This window comes from Stegostoma tigrinum, chromosome 17 (genome assembly GCF_030684315.1).
Source record: "Stegostoma tigrinum isolate sSteTig4 chromosome 17, sSteTig4.hap1, whole genome shotgun sequence".
Classification (NCBI taxonomy): domain Eukaryota; kingdom Metazoa; phylum Chordata; class Chondrichthyes; order Orectolobiformes; family Stegostomatidae; genus Stegostoma; species Stegostoma tigrinum.
In genome coordinates, this window is record NC_081370.1 from 28,237,506 (window position 1) to 28,259,759 (window position 22,254).

General features: G+C 38.9%; 2 protein-coding genes across 2 annotated transcripts in view; one reads left to right on the plus strand and one right to left on the minus strand.

Moving 5' to 3' along the window:
* LOC125459157 (uncharacterized) overlaps positions 1–14,197 on the plus strand; it is a 31,264-nt gene extending 17,067 nt beyond the window's left edge. Inside the window, exons 9-11 of the mRNA XM_048545177.2 lie at positions 413–585; positions 1,916–2,165; positions 4,711–14,197. Coding sequence (XP_048401134.1) covers positions 413–585; positions 1,916–2,165; positions 4,711–4,836 — 549 coding nt within the window. The 3' untranslated portion in view covers positions 4,837–14,197. The remainder of the gene's footprint in view (positions 1–412; positions 586–1,915; positions 2,166–4,710) is intronic.
* Positions 7,741–20,341, minus strand: akip1 (A kinase (PRKA) interacting protein 1). The gene is made up of 5 exons (XM_048545180.2): positions 20,196–20,341; positions 18,000–18,176; positions 14,496–14,576; positions 10,755–10,850; positions 7,741–9,400 (listed from the first exon to the last, which is right to left on the minus strand). Exons 2-5 carry the CDS (start codon positions 18,162–18,164, stop codon positions 9,257–9,259), a joined length of 486 nt encoding a protein of 161 aa, XP_048401137.1. The 5' UTR covers positions 18,165–18,176; positions 20,196–20,341; the 3' UTR covers positions 7,741–9,256.
* Positions 20,342–22,254: the final 1,913 nt, after the last annotated feature.

Genomic DNA, 22,254 nt, shown 5'->3' on the forward strand with positions numbered 1-22,254 from the left:
GCGAAGTAGTCATCCAATCTACGTTTTGTTTCCCTGACTGGGGTAAACCATTTTAAGGAGAGAACATCCTAATGAGCAACTATAATATTTTCATCTACCACATCATTTTCTTTGGTCATCACCTACTTCTAATTGTTATGATGTACATTGGTGTCCATTGAACACTAGATTAACTACTCAAACATAATTCTTAGAATCAATCAACTTTAATAATCCATAAATCTCCAGCAATCCAATCGTAATGAAGTATAACAAACTATCTGGTTTTAATTTCTTGCAAATATATTGAAGTCACTGGACAGAAAGCTATGTACTAACTATATAACCAGGTATCGGCAATTTCTCCCTGAATAATCTGACTGGCAAAAGTATTCATGCTGATGAAAATGTCATTTTTAATATCAACAACTAGGCCCAGCCTCCACCAATTCAGGAGCGCCTAGGAGAGAAACAGTTGTCACAAGACTGCCAACATGAGAAAGCAGTTCAAAGATCAAGAAAGAAAAAGCTACAAATGCGTCAATGGGAAAGAGAGAGAGAACAGCAAAATGAAGACAATCATCAACATATTCAAGAACAACGCAGGTAAGCTGGGAATAATTGACCGGTTAAGGTCCTGAACTCACCACCTCCTGATTACTTGCCTTTCCATCATGTGAGAAAGGTGACTATTGTCCTGACCAGGTAACCAGTACAATAGAAGAGCTTGTAAGTGATGATGTTGCCATGCTTCCCCTGGTGTCATCCATCTACGCAGTAGAGGTTAGAGATTTAGAAGGTGCTGTTGAAGGAGCCTTGGTGATTTGCTGCAATGCATCTTGTAAATCAAATACACTGCTGCTCTTGGATGATGATTAATGTAATAGATGAGGTGACGAATCAAGTAACTCAAACCCTCCAGTCCTGGTAACATCCTGGTAAATCTTTTCTGAACCTTCTCCAATTTTATAATGTCTTTCAGTATCAATGGAAATCACTGTCAATCTTACCTCTGGGATTCAACAACTCTTTCCATGTTTGAGCCAAGGCTGTAATGAGACTTAGATGTGGGTCATTCTAATTTCCTATTGACTGCCATCTGGGGCTATCTCAACAGCGATGGATAAGCTTAGAATCACTGACAACAACTTCAAGACATCAATGTTCAACTCTAGAAATCATCAGTTTCAGAAGAGGGCTGAAGCTGCATACTGGCGGTTTCAACAACATGGCAATTGCCAAACCTGAGCCAATATTGAACATCTCTAACAGGCCTAGATGGACATCAAGTGTAGACATTTAAAGGAGTGGGCAAAACACTTAGAATTGCACCCACCTGCCTCTTTAAACACCACCTGAGGCAGGGTTTGTGAATCCAGTATTAAACTATTTAATAACATTGGGATCCACAATACTGCAGACGAAGAAAGTCATCCTGAGGGATGGTCCTGAGGGACAGCCTAAGAAGAAGAAATTTGTAATTGTGTCCCAGTTTCAGAACTCTGGGTGCATCAGTGTGAATATTTCTATTTTCCAAACCAGATGGTCAGAATAATTATCTCAGAATAATTGTGATGTATTATCTAATATGAATTAGTACTTATTGGGGGCTCATTTGCTTGTTGTATGTGAAGTCCTAACAATCAACAGAGTAAAACTTTCATCTCATTACTCTGAATTGAATTGAAATCCAGCTCTATGAATCTGTCACCCAATACCTAACATACTACATAGCTGATTATTAGTCAATAGAAAGGGACATACATTGCAAATCTCTAACTCACGCTATGGTACATATATTGAGAGTAGCAAACTGTTGTCATTAGTCCACACTATACAGACAATTCAATGATAAAACAAGACTTTCTTTTCTTTTCAGCTGTTACACTTGTTTTCACAACCTTTCAGCATGATACTGACCTGCTTCCCTTTTTAGGAAGAAAGTAATTCAGCGTTTGGAGAATAATTTCAAAATGGTAGCAGAATGTGAGCACAAGCTGGAAGAAACAAACAGAGCAAAGCAACATTTACAGCAGAAGATCCAAACCAGGATCCAGTCAATAGCCTCAGAGGACAAGGAGAGAGAAGCTCGCCGATTGGCATACCACCAGCAAGTGACAGCGAGGAAGAATTTGTCAGAGGCAGAAAAAGTGAAAGCAGAAGAGATGAAAGAAATCCAGCAGCAGGTGAATTACTGAAGAGGTTATTTCTTGGAAAGTGAAACACTTAGAATGAAAGAACATCTTTGTAAAGCTTCAAGGCAGTTCATATACTTACTGAAATATGGTCAATGGACAGTCAATATGATAGTGGTCAACCACTGCAGCCCTAGGACACTACTGCTGTAGAGCAGTATCCTAGGTCTAACCATTTTCATGTGCTTGATCAAAGACTTCCCCTCATCATAAACTCAGATTAGATAGTTTTTGTTTGAGTTGCAACTGTTTCACTCTTATAGAACATAAATCTGTACAGCACAGGAATGAGCCTTCCAGCCCATGATGTTATGCTGAACATAATGCCAAAATCCCTTTCTGTCTATCTTTGGTCCATATCCCTCCATTCCTTGCATGTTCATGTGCTTATCTAAAAGTCCCTTAAATGTCCCTATCGTTTCTGCCTCAACCAGCATTCCTTGCAGCGTGATCCAGACTCCTGCCAGTCTCTATACAGGAAACCTGCCCCTCACCTCCTTGGATCCCCATTCCCTCTCCATGCCAATACATGGTCCTATCTATGCCTCCTCCACACCATCTCATTCCCCATGCTACTTCCAAAGTCACTTACCAGTCCCCATCATATGCAGACCTCAAGAATATTACAAATAAACTTCCAACAATTTCTAATACAGTTCTCACTTCCAAACACTTGATGCTGAAGAAACTCCTATTCATTAAACCTGTTCAAAGGTAAGAAGTTCCTTCAAGTGTTCAATCTGTTGTAAACACAGTTCTATTCAGTGACCTAACAAAGGCAGTTACTCCTTTAATAGCTTTTGCAAACTGATCAGAAAATTGTGAATGTAGCTCCCTTTGCTGTAACAATTGTGTAGTTATAATAATAGACCCTAACAAAATAATACCAAAATCAGATTCTTACGACTTTTCCTAACTCACACTTTAAGGTCTGCCAATCAAAACAATCCAGCTGACAGCATTCTTTTAAATCTAAATGACAGATTCCACCTTTTTCTCATGTTTAAATGGCTATGGATTTAAAAATACCTGTGATCATAACAGTTAAGTAGACTTTATCCACCCTCCTGGAACACTTACATCTGCTGCATAAATTTGTGACTTGCACATTAAGACAGCATTATTTCAAATGATACTGCTGAGTTCGTGTTTCTTGCTCCACCAGCAAAACTGGGTCATTGGGAACCTAGGAGACAATGGGAACTGCAGATGCTGGAGAATCCAAGATAACAAAGTGTGAAGCTGGATGAACACAGCAGGCCAAGCAGCATCTCAGGAGCACAAAAGCTGACGTTTCAAGCCTAGACCCAGTCTCTGATGAAGGGTCTAGGCCCAAAACGTCAGCTTTTGTGCTCCTGAGACGCTCATTTGGAACCTATGGCAGCCTTGGGACTCACCAATCCCTTTGGCCACCTATAATCTGCTACTGGGGTTGCTGTGCCCAACTCTCCTGCCCTCACGTATCTGGAGCAAAGAGAGGGTGCCCTTTAAGCTAAGGCAGTGTCTGCCAACCATCCACAAAGGAAGCTGCAACCAGCTTTAAGTATCTCCATTCCTGCACAAACCTGATCCGATTGTGATTAACAAATAGGACAGATAAAATATTCAGGAAGAACACTCAGGCTTTAAAATGTTCATACAGTATTGAAAATCATTGGTGTAATTCTTTTGCGTGTTCTTTTATTCATTCTGTCTCAAGAATATTATGAACCTCTGTCATTTATTGTGGTTTGTCCCAGTGGTGTGCATGAGCCACTCAATAAAGCAAAATACTGTGAATGCTGGAAATCTGAAAAATAAAGGAAACTCTAGCAAAATCCGCATGTCAGGCAGCATGCTTTGAGAGAAACAATTAATATTTCAATGACCTTTTATTACTTATGTATTTTCATCAAGTGAAAGGGAGGAAAATGAGAAAAAGAACAAAAGGAAAAGTCTGTAAAGATGGAAGATAAAAAAATTAAGTAATAGATTTTGTTACCAAAGTACAGTACATGTCTCAAGGAGATGTGAATAGCAGGTTGACAAACAGCGGTCAGTAGAATGCAGAAATAAGAGAAAATGAGAAACAAAAACAATTGGGACCAAAATCGTGGTTTGATACTGTTGGACTCAACACAAGAGTTCAGAAGACTGCAGGATGACCAATTGAGAGATGAGATACCGTTCCTCAAGCTCACATTGACCTTCATTTGAACATCGTCAGAAGTCACATGACACCAGGTTACAGTCCAACGGGTTTATTCAAAATCACAAGTTTTCAAAACGCTGCTCCTTCAAGTGAAGTCATTGACCTTCATTTGAACATGAGCAGGAGACAAAGGACAGAAAGGTCAGCAATTACAGCCAGGTGGAAAATTAAAACATTATGCAACATTGATGCTGATTGAGCATTTTCACATTCTATTACACATAACCAACCTTTATATTGGATCATCAAACTACGTTCTCCTGTTGCTTAGATTACCTTTTCAAAAAGAAATAAAAAAGTACCTGAATTAATGATTTTCTCATGTATATTCTTCATATTTTGTAGGAGGCTAGAAGGAAGCGAGTGGAAGATCGCAATAGAATTGCAGCAGAAAGATTTCATGAAGCAGAGAAACTGACTGAAGAACGAGAGACAGGAAGAAGAAAGAATCAGTGTGTTTCATCATTTTAGACATATTTAACCAGGTTCAGTCTTTGTTACCACCACTGTAGCTCAGCTCCTTTTGAGCATTCCAGAGCCTAAATGCATTTGCAATTCCAAGAACCCATAAGTATCTGGGACAAGGCATAATGCTTTTTTGTTTCCCATTTTTAATTTGGTTTTTTAAAATTTCTCTATTCTTCTTTACTCGTCACTTTTTAAATCTTGTTCCCAAGTTAACCTAACTATTGTCGCTATGCACCTTGGTCAGTCCAAACTGCAGAGAGCTAGCAGGGTATTGCCATTCTGCTTTGGATTACATAATTAGGAATATACTGGAATCAGAACATCAAGGGAATACACCTACAATTCTTTTAATTTTAACTGCAACCCCCACACCACCCCACTATTCAACCCTTAAAAGTTCAGTATGGATAATAGCTACTAGCTTTGTTTTCCTCTTTGGATTCATGGCATGTAGGCTTTGCTGGCTGGTCGGCATTTTTCCCAAATTTGGCAGGGCTGGAAGAGGGAGAAGTTGGAGGAACTGAACACTTACAGATGTGATGCCAATCAAGTGGCTTTGTCCTGGACGGGGACACTTTTTCCTTTATCTACTCTGCCCTCACACTGTTTATAAATGGTTCCAAAAATCTCCCATCAACCTTCCCTTCTGTCAGAATAGCAACACAGCTTTGTCTATTTAACCACGTAATCAAACTTTCTCTTCTGGGGTCCGTTCTCATTAAACTGGTGGTTTCAGAATGAGATTAAGCTGTACATCTTTCCTAAAGCAGTTTGCAGATTTAGACTAAATTGGCCAGCTGAAGCTGAGTCAGCATTTTATGAAGGCTCACCATAATTTCCTTGCTTTATAAACAGAGGCACACAGTTCTAAAGGCCAGAAGCCTGTACACCACCTCAAAACATTTTCACCCTCTGTCCTTTCATCTTAACAATCTGTACACATATACCCTAAGTTAAGTTACTCCTTGCCCTTTAGAATGGTATCTTACCAAAGTGCATAACTTCATATTTCTGTACGTTAATTTCATCTGACTCATGTCTACCCCTGTCACCTATCTGTACATCTGTTTTGAGGAAAGAATTTGGCAAGGACTCAGGATAAACAAAATTGTTTTACCAGCAATATCTTTTATAGACACTCAATCCCAGTGAAGCATTGTTCCTAAATTCCTTTTAAAAATTGCTTACACAACTGATGAATTCATAAGCATTTCTTTCTTTTTGCCATTCACTAGCTGTGATCCTCTCTTGCCAACTCCTCCTGAAGTCCATCACTACCCCCATCATTCTGTTAGTCATCTCCAAACTCAATGCTCCCCTGGTCAACCTTTATCCACCATAAACCTAAGCCCAACTAAGAATCTGTACTTGTCTCTTGATTGCACATCAATTTTTGCTCATCTATAATCTATCCCTGCTCACCTACACCAATCCTAATACCTCAAATTTAAAATGTGGATCCTCAAGTCAAAATCACTCCATGGGCTTGATTCTTCAGAACTAGTACCTCTTCCAGACCTGTAAATAGTCTTGACCTCACCCTTCTTCTATTATGCCTTCTCCAAAGTTCTATCATTGACAACCTTTAGGTATGTGGATATGACTCTCTGCTTTATTTCTGCATATATGTCCAACTCCATGTCCTTTAAAAATACTTTAAATGTTAGTCACAAAATTTTTGGTCTTAAGTCCTAATATATGTCTTTGATTCAACATTCATTTTTAATCTTTACCTTTTCTGAAGCATCCTGGGACATTTTATTTTGCATTAAACACACTATACAAGTAGTTTGGTCTTGTAAAGTAGAGTTAAAAGGTATGAAATGGCACTGATACAATGATAAACGTAAATCAAATTTTTAACAAAAATATTCCTTTTATCTGTTAACAGAGCTTTTCATCTGAAACTTTATAAAACAGACTGCCATAAATCATGTAAAGACAACATGCAATAATACTGGCATGCCCAGTTCAAGCCAGTCATATAATGTACACAGACTATTACAATAGCTATCTCAGATCAAGCGCTTAGAATAAAATTGGTATCAAGTCTCTGGCAAATACATTAGAAAATGGAACCAGTTACCTCACACCCATACTTGAAATTCGTAGAAAGGCAGTGCAATTCCCATATTGTGTTAAGATTCCAAATGGTAATGCTGGACAAGTTCTTTTCCAGAGTAAACTCTCACGGTGTACAACGATGAGATTTAAATTTTGCAGTTTGGTTACAATAGTGATCAGTGTTCATTTTCACAAGAGGTTGCTAATGTACTTTTGAAAAAGGAAACAAATGGTATAAGGGCTAAACAGACTAAATGCAAGGAGAATACTTCCCTGGTTGTGGAGTCTAGAACCAAGACACAGTCTCAGGATACAAGGTGGACCATTTAAAACAGATTTTTAGAAAAACAAACTTTTCATTTAAAAGATAATGAACCTGTAGAATTCTCTACCACAGCAGGCTAGGGAGGCCAAATCACAGAATACATTCAAGAAAAAGAATGAGTTTAGATTTTAAAGGCATCATGAGTTTTAGGAAGAAAGCACAAACATTATATGGAGACTGAATCTCTCCCATGATCTTGCTGAGTGTCAGAGCAGGCCAAACTGCCCATTCCTGCTCCTATTTCATGTTTTGTGGAAAGAATTTAGCAAGGACTCAGGATAAACAAAATTGTTTTACCAGCAATATCTTTTATAGACACTCAATCCCAGTGAAGCATTGTTCCTAAATTCCTTTTAAAATTGCTTACACAACTGATGAATTCATAAGCATTTCTTTCTTTTTGCCATTCACTAGCTGTGATCCTCTTGCCAACTCTCTGGCTTTTCCCCACCTAAACCCTGAGAAAAGCCAAGGACAAACAGCTTAACCCTTCTTTCTAGTTCTGATGGCCTGAAAATAGCCAAAGCTACACTACCATCTGCTAGGCTAACACTACTGTTCTGAAACCAGCCTACTTTTGGCCTCCCTTTTTCTGGGCATGAAAGCTCTCAATTCAACAACGACCAACAGTTATCAAGTATTCATGTACTTATCCAAATGTCTTTTAAATGTTGTAACTGTACCTGCATCCACGACTTCCTCTGGCAGTTCATTCCACATATGAAACACGCTGTGAGGAAAAGTTGCTCCTCAGTGCCCTTTTAAATCTCTCTTCTTACCTTAAAATTATGCCCTCTAGTTTTGATCTCCCTAACCATAGGCAAAAGACCATTGCTAGTCACCTTATCTTTGCTCCTCACGATTTTATAAACCACTTAGTCCAAGGTCACAAACAACAGCATATTATAAACTTGCAACACAATTACCTGTCTCTATGTTTCTCACTAGACAAAAAAGGAATATCAAAATTCAGCAGCCACTGTCACCATTCCATTGTATCACAACAGGCCTTCCTATCCAAAATAGAGGTGGTAGGTCTCAGATATGTTAACCAACAATGCAAGATATGGAATCAGAATGACACACCACCTTATTTTGAAAAATACCCTGAACTTGTAAAAAGCTACAAGGTGAGTCAGCAATGTTTTCTTTGTTTACAAGATCAACTAGAAGCTGTTGACAGGCCCAGTGGCCAGTCTGGGAACTAGATTCCAACTAGCTGCACGTCATCAAGCAGCCAAAGTACTTAACCAGTCCATGTTGCAAAATTCAGCTAAAAACCAACCTCCTGGATATTTGACTACAAAGGAACTTCACAACCTGCTGTGAACCTTTCATTTCAACTTATAACTTTTGATTCCCTCCAAGAAACCTTAAGCTATTTTGTAGGAAAATACACATCATAAATCAGAGACTAAACTAACTGTATGCTGTAAAGTACATTATCTTTATTTGCATTCAATCTGTGTGCTTATGAGACTAAGTGGATGAGGCTGAATTAATTCCAGGTGTAATAGGAGAATAAATAACCTTTATTTAAAATTCATGAAAGTTGGCTGCTGATATTTAATTGGAATACACATTCAAAGAACAGGAAAATAAGCATTTTCTCCCCCCATACAAAACACAGATTGTGGCAGTAAGAAAAGCACATTCAATCCACCTCCGTCACATTGTGAAAATGGTTACTAAAACAAAATATTGGCCAAGTTTATTGAAAATTAATCACTTAGCTTTTTAAAAGTATAACAGCTATATTAAAACTCAAAAGTTGTCACGTATGAAGACCATTATATAAAATACATTATATAATTCAAATACATTCAGTTTTAAAATTATTACATTCAAATGAATTAAGCAACATCACTTCAAAATGAATTGCTTCACTCAGTCTTCAAGTGCTAGGACAAAATATTTTAATTGTAAAAGATGACCATTGCATAGATATTCAAAATTCCAAACCCCCCTTAATGAAAATAAGTGCAGGGCCATTGGTGATTGCCACAAGCCATCCAACTTTTTATTGCACATACTTCAAACATTAAAGGCAAGATTGATCGTCTGATCTGGACCCAAATGTATGACGCGAGTCTGCTGTCTCTCTGACATTTTGGATTTTGCTGTCACTGCATAAGAACCTGGTGCCACTTGAATATGAACTTTGTCACTGCATCTAACCTATTCGTTTTAAAAAAAAAAGGGAAATGTTAGCAACAGCAAGTCATATTACCACATTAGTTTGTATTGTTTTAAAAAACATCTAATATAGCAACTGTCAGCCTTATTGCTCATCCTAATTGATATTTGACAAATTAGCTGTTGTGTAAGGACTACTTGTTAGCCATTTGTAACCTTGGATTTCTTGAATGCAGTTGGCAACATCAACATGCAGCGAGAACATCAAAAAGTTATAGGCCATTTTATGCAACAGAGACTCCAGACACTGATCAAAAACAAAGCTCCTGCTGCTCAGAGGGTCTGTGCATAGAGTGGTGTGCAGACGTATTGACTTCTGGTTCCAGAAGCTGCTGCAAAGTCTGAGAGTGTATGTAAAGAAAGTGGTCATGCCATCAAAAGCAGTGTCAAGAATTAGAAAGAGATCATGGGAACTGCAGATGCTGGAGAATTCAAGATAATAAAGTGTGAAGCTGGATGAACACAGCAGGCCAAGCAGCATCTCAGGAGCACGTCCGTCACAGGCCTCCTGCAGTGCCACAATGATGCCACCCCAAGGTTGCAGGAACAGCAACTCATATTCCGCTTGGGAATCCTGCAGCCCAATGGTATCAATGTGGACTTCACCAGCTGAAAAAATCTCCCCTTCCCCCACCGCATCCCAAAACCAGCCCAGTTCGTCCCCTCCCCCACTGCATCCCAAAACTAGCCCAGCCTGTCTCTGCCTCCCTAACCCGTTCTTCCTCTCACCCATCCCTTCCTCCCACCTCAAGCTGCACCTCCATTTTGTACCTACTAACCTCATCCCACCCCCTTGACCTGTCCGTCTTCCCTGGACTGACCTACTCCTCCCTACCTCCCCACCTATACTCCTCTCCACCTATCTTCTTTTCTCTCCATCTTCAGTCCGCCTCCCCCTCTCTCCCTATTTATTCCAGAACCCTCTCCCCATCCCCCTCTCTGATGAAGGGTCCAGGCCCGAAACGTCAGCTTTTGTGCTCCCGAGATGCTGCTTGGCCTGTTGTGTTCATCCAGCTTCACACTTTATCAAGAATTAGAAACTTCCTTTTGCTAACGCCAGCTATCAAACTATTTGTGCATAGGTACAGTGGCATGCAGTTAATGACTCACTTAAAAGAACAAACTACCAGAGAATCGCTGGTAGCAAAACGCACCAAGGGAGAGATTCACTTTGGACCTAAGCACTTTTAGAATATTAGCTCCCCACCCCACCCCCTGATCAATATTACATCTTTTTACCACCAGCTAAGTGTACAAAATGATTAATTATGAATTTACTTAGACTGCCCCTATCATATGTTCCCTTGCCTATTCTACATCAAGACCTATCACTCACAGGAGCTTTGGTGATTGATGGTCCCATGTGATATCGACGAATATGGTTTTCTTCCAATCTGTCTCTTTCATTCAGTGGTACATCCTTATAGTAGTGCTACAAGATAAAAGCCACAGTGATATGATTACCAAATGTTAATCATACTCAGACTTCATTCATACCTTTATAACTTGAAATGAGCTATTTCACCACAGTTTGAGTGATACATCAAGTTGCAAAACATTACCTCTTGGGATTGTGCACCATGTATTTTCTGCCAGTAGTTCAATGTTATTTCACAGTGCTGTTATACTCAAGACAACAATTTCAGGTTATATAAGCAAGTATTAAAAAGTTGGCAGAGCTGCATTTTACTGAAGATTTGTCACTGACCAGTTAAAGTTTTGACAGTTTTTATCAAATTCATCTCATGTCTACTAAAATGCTGGTTAAATGCCATTACTACTGAAGATAGCTACAAAGCAGCAAATCTTTTGTTCAGATTAAAAGTATTGTTAAGTAATCAATTCAAAAGAGAATTTCACCTCTGACATAAATCTAATACAAAATTGGCCGAGTTGGGCTTGGGGTACTTGTCAATATCAGATTTGACCAAGTTGATTTCCAAATAATAACCATGGCTAATATAAAATGAATTAAGTGTGTGCAAAATACATTGTGTAACTGGTCTAAAAACTGCAGTACACCATCTCACCAGAAAGGGAGTATACTTAAGTTTGTAGAAAGAAATAAAGTAAAATCAAAAGTCAGTTTTTAGCCTTAGCTTCTGTTTTTTTTTGGATTTTTTCCATAGGATGTGAGCGCCTTGTTAGCCAGGTCAGCATTTATTGCCAATTCCTAATTGCCTAGAGGGCAGTTAAGAATAAAGAACAATGAAAATTACAGCATAGGAACAGGCCCTTCAGCCAGCCAAGCCTGCGCCAATCTGGATCTTCTATCTAAACCTGTTGCCTATTTTCCAAGGATCTGTATCGCTCTGCTCCCTACTATTCACATATCCGTCTAGACACATCTTAAATGACTATTATGTCTGCCTCTACCACCTCTGCTGGCAACACGTTCCAGGCACCCACCACCCTCTACATAAAGAAATTTCCACACATCTCCCTTAAACTTTTCTCCCGTCATCCTAGCAATTGAGTCCCCCACTCTGGGGGGAAAAGCTTTTTGCTATCCACCGTCTATAACGCTCATGATTTTGTAGACCTCAATCAGGTCCCCCCTCAACCTCAGTCTTTCTAAAGTAAATTACCCTAATCTACTCAACCTCTCTTCATAGCTAGTGCCCTCCATACCAGGCAACATCCTGGTGAATCCCCTATGCACCCTCTCCAAAGTCATCCACATTCTTTGGGCAATGTGGCAACCAGAACTGTACGCGGTATTCCAAGTGTGGTTGAACCAAAGTCTTCTACAACTGTAACATGACCTGTGAACTCTTGTACTCAATACCCCGTCCGATGATTGAAAGCATGCCATATGCCTTCTTGACCACTATTAACCTGCATGGCCATTCAGGGCGCAACAGACCTGAACACCCAGATCTCTCTGTGCATCAGAGTCTGCCATATTGCTGTGGGTCTGGAGTCAAGTGTAGGCCAGACCAGGGAAGGGCAGCGGTTTCCTTCATAAGAAGGATATTAATGAACAAGGTGGGTTTTCTTGCCCAAAATTGACTAAGAATTCATGATCATTGTTCTTAATTCCAGATCCCCAGAACATTAATAGACTAGTGAAAACACCACTAGGCCAACTACTCCCCTTAATACAGTCACATGTTGATCACATGATACTCAAGAAAATTTTACTCCTTCCACTGTGTGTGGGGGTCAATAGCAAGGTCAGTATTGTTGCCAAGCCCAACTGATCTTGAATTGCTGATGAGCCACCTTCTTGAAATGCTGCAATCCATGTGGTATAGGTACAACCACAACAAAATTAGGGATACTGTAATATTTACACAATGTAATACAGCTAGGACTTAACCCTCGAGAACTTCTGCAGTGATGCCCTGGTATGAGATACTGGCCTCAAAACAACAACCATCTTCCCAGCATCAGGTACATTAGTGACCCAAAACAGCGCACCCCAAAGTGATACCACTGTTTGTTTAAAGCATCAAAAACAAAACCCAGGGAATATCATTTAAATAACAGTGTGGGAAAAAAAATTGATTTTAGATTATCTGAATTGCTGAGAAAACAAGAGATAGTTGAGCAACTCCTGACACAAGTGATCTTTCAACAGTAATTATTAACTTTAAATTTACACCAGGACCTAATTAGCACTCGACTTAGAGCACCTACCCAAAAGGCAGACTTGAAGACTATCCTTATAGAAACAGTGCAGGTCAACATTTAAAACCGTGCTCAGGCCCAGACTACAACCATCACCAGCAATGGCGACTCATTTAAAATATCAGCGGGACTGAGAAATGTAGGAGATTAAAGAGACGTAAAGGATTGGGGCCACAGTAAGATCAGAAACTTAGAATCAATGTATTGTTTTAAAGTTAGCCAATGTAGATCTCAAAATATAGGGGCAATAGGGAAAGGGCCTTCTGCAAGATAAGACATGGACAGTATAGTTTCAGATTACCTCAGGTTTAAAGAGGGTAGAGGGTGGGAGACTAGTCAGAAATGCGTAAATGTATAAACTAGAGGTAAGAAAGAAATGAAGGAGGGGTTCACCAGCAGATAAGTCAAGGCAATGTGAAATTGGGTAATATTCATTATGTGGAAACAGTGCTTAGTAATGGCACGTTAACATGGTTGGCAGCTCATCACAGGATCAAATCTGATACAAAGCTTGTAAAGGTACCAGCTTAATCTCAGAATGTTGTCAGAGAAGGGTTTAAGGATTGACAAGTTATTCTTAACATTTGTCCAGTAATTCTTGATTCTTTCTCAGCTTCTTGTTCCATGTATCGCAGTCTCTAGCGCAAAACACCCAAAGCACTGCACTTATCTATCTTGGATCTCCGTACAAACAATAATAGTCATCATGACCATGCTCGTATTATATAAAAGTTCTTGACTTTTGTGTATCCTGGATACATTCCTAACATTCATTTCAATCAATTTAACTATACTTAATTACATAAACTCTTCCTATTTTCCATAACTAGCCCTCAATAAATACAAGGGATAGCTATTGTGTCAAACCCCAACTTTTGGTTTTTTTTTAAAAACATAAAGTAATTACAAGTCCTTTTTTGTTTATTCTTTAAAAGTCCTGCCTTTACAAAACTGTTAGTCTGCCAAGGTGTACAATTTTTTGCCAACTGCTTAACTACATTTCTTCCCATTATAATTTTGTAATCTGATATTTTAAAAATGGTGGGACCTCGGTGTTAATTGTATAATCGAGTATTCAATTGTGTTCAGATGGTGGGCAATATCTAGGGTTTTACTTGTAAAAAGCACATTGGATGGTTGGTTTTGAGGTGCATGTTTGTAAAGCTTTAAATAAATCTTACGAAAAGTTTGTAAAGGTTGGGCATCAGTTTTCTGTACTATCACCTGCCTTTCTGGAACAAAACACTTGCACAGAATCTTGTAGTCACATTAAAACAGACGCGCTGGTTTTACATCTGATGAATAATAGTAACCCTCTCAAGTGAAGATTATGCTCAGTCAGTATAGCCTGCAATATTGGATCCACTTTGCTGGCATCCTTAAAAAAAAGTTTGGTAATTTGTGACAAAAAAGTTGTACAGATTATAATATCTGCATTTCTTACCTTACACTGCCTGCTAGCATGAGCCAAACATTGTAGAACTGAAGCAAAAGCTTCATCAATATCAGTCCACTCTGATTTAGCCTGAAAAAGAGACAAAATCATAGTCACGCAAGTAAAAGTGAAACAAAAAAAAGTAAAATATGCAGATACTGGAAATCTAAAATGAAAAAAGTGTTGCAGGCCTGGTAGCATCTATAGAGAGAGAAACAACATTATTATTTCAATATGACTCAAACAGTTCTGAATTGTCAAATTGAACTTTAAATATTAACTGCTTCTCTCCCCATAGATTCTAGCCAACATGTTCAATTTCTCCAGCACTTTGTTTCTAATAATCAGAGCAACATTGGGTTTTTAAGATGCCACCAGTCAGTCTACCGTGATGCTGACATGGCTATAAGCATATACTTACTGCCTAACAGGCATAAGATACAATACATTTTTAAACTTGCCATCACTGCTAAGTAAGTGGTGCTGTAACTGGTAGGAGAGAAAATTAAGAATAAAATGACAGTAAGACAGGAGTCATAATTAGTAATTTTGAGAACCAAAGATAGAAAAGGATATTGATATATGATAGAATGGACAAAGAAAAAACTATCACATGGAATTTAATGAGTGAAAGAGACACAGAAAGCAAATTAAAAAAACACTACAGGTGAATTATGTTAACTTCCGACATTGAAGATATAAGAAGCTGTAACTAAGTTAAAACAGGGCATTTAGATAAGTCCAAAATAATCAGAAGGGTCAACATTTCCTTTGTGAAAAGGAACTCATGTTTAATCAATGTATTGACATCACTGATCAACTAATGTGCTGTGGATAAAGAGGATACAAGGTGTAATAACATAAATAACAACAGTATAAGTGAAACAAGGGCAAATGATGTATTGTACTTTAACTTCCAGAACACATTTGATAGAGGGCCATGTCAAAGGTTACTGCAGAAATTAAAAGCTTGCAGTGTAGGAGGTAGCATACTGGCATGAACAGAATAAATACGTCTCTCAAGTTGGCAACAATGTAGTGAATGGTGTGCCACAGGGGTCAGCATGGGATCTCAGATGCTCACAACTTTTATAAATGAAGTATCTCCTGACACCCACGCTACCGTGATATATTCTGATTGCGCATGCTCACTTCTTTTTGGAAATGTTTGCTCATGTACAATATAAGGCTAACTTTAAAGAATTAAATAAAAATCTACCGTTTAGAAGTTTATCTATTTAATTTTGTTTTACATTTGAGTATGTTAGGTTTTTAACATTCTTGATTTAAAGTTAATTTCGCAATTACAGCAGAAAGGTGCATGCTCCAGGGTTTTGACAGACAGTCATATATAAACGCCTCGAATGTAGGAACTGAAAGTATAGTTTCTAACTTTGTTGATGACAAAAGTAGTTAGGAATATACACTGTAAAGAGGACAAAGAAAGTACAGAGGGATGCAAAATATCTTAAGCAAATGGGCAAAGATTCTGACAATGGTACAACATAGGAAAACGTGAAATTGTCCATTTTGGTAGGAAGAATAAAAAAAGAACGTAAACAATTGTTAAACTCGGAGATACAGAGACATCTGGGTGTCCTAGTGAATGAGTTACAAAAGATTAGTATGCAGGTACAAACAATTAGGGAAGCTAATAAAGTGTTCTTGGGAAGCAAGTACAAAAGAAAGGAGGTTATGCTTCATTTATACAGGACACTGGTGGGATTGTGTCAGGACTACTCAGCACACTACTGGTCAACATATTTAATGATGCATGTAACTGTGTTGGAAACATCTGAAAGTTACCTCCAATTATTTCATTATCTTCTGAGGAAAGGGCGGACAGGCTAGGCTTATATCTGCTGGAGTTTACAACAGTGAGGCATGACATGATAAAAGTACTCAAGATCCTAACAGTCTTGTCAGAGTAGATGAGGAGTAGACGTTTCCTCTTATTGGAGAGTGAAGAACTAGGAGTCATTGTTTAAAATTCAGGGGTGGCCCATTTGAAAAAAAAAAGAGATGAGGTGAATTTTTCTCCCCCTCTCAAAGTGTTGTGTGTCTTTGGAACTCTTGTTAACATGATAGAAGAGGGGCCTTGAATATTTTTAAGGCAGATGAAATTAAATTCTTACTAAGTAAGAGCATAGAAGATCATCAGGGGTTGTTGAAATGCAGATGAGATTACAACCATACCGATAATGGAGGTGGGAATCAGAAGTGAAGGTAAAGATTGTGAAATAGCATTGTTAAGAGATGAAATGAGAACAATTGAGAGATGATCTCGGCTCAGATGATGTACAATCTATTGCGTGGAGGTAACTAACAGCAAGGGAAAGACAACATTCTTAGGAGTAGTGTACCGACCACAACCCCTCCCCAACAAAAGCCAAAATGTAGGAAAGGGCAAAATGCAACAAATTAAAGGAGCACGTCAAAAGAATATAGAGAAACAGTTATGGATGACTTTAATCTTTATGTTGATTAAATCATGTTGGAAAAGGTTTGCCATGGCAACAAGTTCATCAAGTGCATTAGAAATAGGCTTCTGAGAGCAATACATTATGTAGACAATCAGGTAGTGGATTATCCCAGATCTGGTAATCATTAAATGAACCAGATTTAATTAAGCCAAGTAAAAGATCCCCTTGGAAGTCAGACCATAACACCATAAGAATTAGGAACAGGAGTAGGCTGTTTGGCACAGTAGGCTTGAGGAGCCATTCAGTAGGATCATGGTCGATCCAGCACAACTCGTATCCATTTGCCTGCCCTTTTCCCTTAATCCTTGACTGCCCTACTGCTGCCTTAAGAACAAGAACTCTGCCCTCAGTATAAGGAATTGGGACTACTGTTCACCAAAAATATATTAATTGACCATTTTGGACCAAGTGACTCACTCCCATGTTCTTGTTATTTTACGGTTAACTTTTAAAAATGTTATTTTTGGTAGTTTTGCTGTTATATTAATCCAAATATTTACCAACTTGTATTAATACAATAGGTCTTTTGTGAACATAAATCATTACTGCTTTGAATCATCTCTAGGAAACAAATTGAATTTGCCACAACCTTTTTTCTCACCGAATGTGCTGTGGATCCACATAGTCCATTCCATGTTATCACTTCATTCTTTGCTGTTGAAGGTTCTGTTATTCTAAACACATTATCTTGTCCTATCACCTCATCATGTACTACTGAAGGACCTATGTAAGATGCTCTATTTTGTGCCTTGTGATCTCTTGATGTTGAAGATACTGAAGTCCTGCCTACTGTATTTTGTGTTAACTTTTCATCTCCTGCAATTGAACATAACGTTCCTACAAATTTCTTATCTTGGACCTTCATCTCATCACTTGCTGTTGAAGATGGCACTTCACATATTTTCTCCTGTGCTGTAATTTCAGCCTTCCCTATTGGGAATGTAACTTCACATACTTCTTCGTGTGTTAATATCGCACCACTTGGCACTGAAGACTTTGTTACATGGCATGCTTCAACTTGCACTTTTACCTCATCTTTCTGAATTGAAGATTCTGCTGATTCTCTTTCGCCACTGCATAACTGATTATCTGGTAACCAATGTACTCTTCTATTCTGAGCACGCTTCAGAACTTCACACCCAAGCTCTGACGAGCGCCTCAAAGCACTGTGAAGCTGGCAGCTACTAGGTTCCATGATGATGCAATTCTGGTGAAATATGAAATTGCTTGTCAACATTTTCTGCCCAACAAAAAAAAAATAAAAAAGTGCATGAAATAATACTTTCCACTTTAACTCTACTTTGGTAATTCATTCTGCACATCTTTTAAGATGATAATCTTTATCTTTCTTTATTGTACTATCTTACATCAAGAATACGCAATGAAATACCAAAACTGAATCAATGTTCATTGTAAACTTTGGCTTCATGTATAACCACAAGTTTTATTCTACCTGGGCTTTAGTATACATGCAAATTAATATGACAAGTATAGAGGTGCATTTAGCTCCCAAGGTTTGAATTTATGCAATGTCAGCTGAGCCATTATATCAAAACTATTCACTGTCCACATGGGCTATAAAGCAATTGCTTGCCCAAAATCCACACTAAGGTATCAGAATTTTTAAAATGCAATGAAAGCTTGTGGGGAAAAAAAGACAGGAAAGAGGAGTTGGGGTGATATCAGATCATGATCTCATTGAATGGTGAGGCAAACTTGATGGGTTGAATGGCTTACTTCTGCTCCCATGTCATGTGATGTTTTCCTGAAATCCCTAATGAAAATGATAGCATGGGAAAGCATTGGGTGAAGACAAGACCCAATGCTGTTACTTCAATGGTTGTAACTTTCAGGATTCAGTTATTAAATTACTTGGTGTTCATTCCTGTAGCCTTGCCAGCTGATTCTTTAAATGCTGGAGTGTTGTATTCACATTACATTTGTCCATCTGCTCTCACTTCAATGCAGTCCTGTCCAAGGTATGGCCTCCTTGCTCATTAATATGCCTATTTATTTGAATTCACAGCAACATAAAACATTTCTTCTCTCTCTCTCTCTCTCTCTCCCAGAAATCAGTCTTCCCCCCCCCCCCCCCCTTTTCCTGGACACTAGGAAGTTGTTTCCAATAGGCGGGGAGACTAGGACCCATGAGCACAGCCTTGAAATTAGAGGGGGTAAATTTAAAACTGAAGTGAGGCAACGTTTCTTCAGCCAGAAAGTGGCAGGCTTGTGGAATTCATTGCCATGGAGTGCAGTGGAGGCTGGGACGTTGGATGCCTTCAAGGCAGAGATTGACAAATTCTTGATCTCACAAGGAATCAAGGGGCTACGGGGAGAGTGCAGGGAAGTGGAGTTGAAATGCCCATCAGCCACGATTTAAATGGCAGAGTGGACTTGATGGGCCGAATGGCCTTACATCCACTCCGATGTCTTACAGTCTAAAAAAGTTGAGCCCAATTTGCTTTTCTCTTTGAATTTATTCCACACTTTTGCCAGTTTATTTCATAAACCAACAACACAGCATGCTCTATGCTGGCTTAGTGTTTTTAACTTCAGTTTGCAAGCTTGCTTTGAAACTTCATTTATTTCACAAGAGTTTTCTATATCCATCTTATTTTGGGCGCCCTACTCCCTCCACTGGTTAACCATTGTCAATTCAACAGTTACGTTTTACTACAAGAGCAGCTGTCTGAATTAGTACCAGATTATTTGCATCCCCCTTCACGCACTTTTTTTTAAACTGTGATTATTTACCTTGCAGCAAAACGGTGCAGGTTAAGTCCGGAAGCACAGCAGTGGCGTGATCTCCAGGTGAGGCGAGGTGAAGTCTGCTTTCAAAATTGCGCGCTCTAAAAGCAGGCCTTTCGCAACAAATTTCAGTGTGGGTGCTCGTCTTAAACGTTCAACTTCCAACTGCTGGAACTGACACTTTCTCTACGCACCTTAACCCGACAAAACTCGCCAAGGCCAGCGCAGCTACATTACAGCATGGCATAACACTGGTCCGAACAACTCCAGCCTGTCCTCTCACCAACTGTACTATCTAACGCCAGATTTCCGCTTGAGATGAAAAAAAAGCAAAATGCTAACATGTTTAATAAACTTCGCTGGTAAAACCTAACCTCTGGATTGCATTAATAGCACACTAAACAGCTGATTAACACCCCTACGCTGTTACTTTCTTAATCACCGCCTTTTTAAAAAAAAAATTATAGGAACGCTATACCAAAAGCTCTTCCTTTAGAATCAACCAGCGCCTGGTTCCTCCCCCAGGAAATACTCGAAAACACGTGCAAAAGCGGAGCAGGGTTAAACGGCTCCTCCAATAGGAACGGTTCCAAGTAACAACTGCACGTTGCTTGGCCTGCTGTGTTCATCCAGCTCCACACTTTGTTATCTGGGATTCTCCAGCATCTGCAGTTCCCATTATCTCTGAAACAATTGCCTCTTATTCACAAATGAGCAAACCACCCCACGGAAACGCACTAACCTTCTCACTGACCGAGGGTCGCGGCTGCTTGTTATAAACTGGAGCGATATTCCGTCACAAGAAGACCCTCCTCTTCCTCCTCACGTCAATCAAAAAGACCTCCCAAACCACAGCAGAAGTCAGTTTGTGAGGCGCGGATTTGTCTGGCTGTAGGATTCAGGGGAGATGCTTTCTCACCATTTTCCAATAGATGTACTTCGGGCTGTCAACCCTATAGGATTGTCCTGGAGTCATTAATCTCTTGCACACGTTGCTGCAAACGAAGTCATAATTTTAAAAATCTTGTGTTTATTTGTGTTGAATACTTGTCTATTATAAATATTGTAATTAACCTTAAGATTTGTCTTTCATTTGACTGTTAAGATTCATCCCATCTGATCAGAAAGGACCTGTTGGATTGATTGTGTCCAGTGACCAATGTTGGGTAGGGATCAGGGCAAAAGGAGGCAACAGGAAGTGAGATGGAATCCTCAAGAGTGTGTCCAACTGCACTAAGAAAAATCTGAAACGACCAATTGGATGAGTTCCAATGAAGGATTACACTTGACATGTTAACCTCTTTAAGATTCAAATTATCTACTGAGTAGTTACAAATGTTTCTAAATACTTATAATTGTATGGATCATGGAACAAGCAGCCTTTAAAAAAGCCACTTTTCAAAAGTTAATCAGAATGCACTGTCTGAAGAGCAACTAATACAATTAGTTAAATGCTAAGAGTAATGAAACAGGACTGTAACCAAAATTGAACTTCAACATTTTAAGGTAGTCCAATGCTCTGAGCAAAACCGCACACCGTTCTCTAAAGAAGAGTCATATTGATCTTAAAATATTAACTCTTTAGGAGGGTTAGGGTAGGTGTTAGTAGAGAACCCCCTGGCATGTTTCTAAACTTTTCCCTTTTTTTGTCTTAACAAACTCCACTGTTTGTGCAAATTCACCTCAAAAATGGATCAGTTGAATGAGCTCCCTTTCCTCAATGTATTAGTTCAAAAATCCACTGGAGTGCTAGTACAGTATGAAAAATGTTGTTCCCCTTTAGATCAGGATTGTCATAATATGTCTTGATGAATGCAAGTCAAAAATCTAAAGGATATTAAAAAATAAATGTTGGTAGTTCCTGACAAATACAACGTTAGCAGAAGTTTAATAAAAGTGAAACGTGTAATTGGCCTCAATGGGTTTGATCAGTCGAGGCTCAGAACTGCACAACAGTCTTTAATAGTCTGCTTGCATTTCTAGAGCTGCACGTTATGGATTCTTGGTCTTGATGTCATTAATGTGTCATGGTAATCTGTAATTCTTTTTAAACTTTCATTTATATAACAATTCATAACATACTCTGGAGATCTCAATGTGCTTTACTTCTCTTTGTTGGCAAATACAATAGCCAGCAGCAAATGAATACATTGTGACAACAAAAAATAGAAGAATGAAATATATTTTTTAAATTATATAGTAATTGAGAAAAATAAAAATAAAGATAGTTGAGCTTCATCTTGAAGTCGAAGATGGATCATGTCTGCAGGGACACCACGTAAAAGGCCATGAATAAGGGAGGGAAGAATATACATAATGCAGCCCTCATCCTGATGGCCACCTTTGTGTGTGGCTGCATCAAGCTATGCGTAGATCCTTGATACACAGACACTAAGTATCACATTATACTAAGGTTCTGCCTGTCCCTGGTGTTGGAAAGGATGGCACTAGCCTCAGTGCCACAGAACACTGCAAGTAGTTGGAGAAATTTGCAAAGAAAAACACCTTTGACCACATGTGGTCAGCATGTAGTGTCC

Excerpts from the sequence above, each read along its gene's own strand:
- akip1 (XM_048545180.2), bottom strand. The coding sequence starts at position 18,164 with ATGGAACCTAGTAGCTGCCAGCTTCACAGTGCTTTGAGGCGCTCGTCA. Across the intron at positions 14,577-17,999 it reads CTTCAATTCAGAAAGATGAG|GCTAAATCAGAGTGGACTGA; the intron begins GTAAAAGTGCAA and ends TCTCTTTTTCAG. Across the intron at positions 10,851-14,495 it reads ATGCTAGCAGGCAGTGTAAG|CACTACTATAAGGATGTACC; the intron begins GTAAGAAATGCA and ends TTTATCTTGTAG.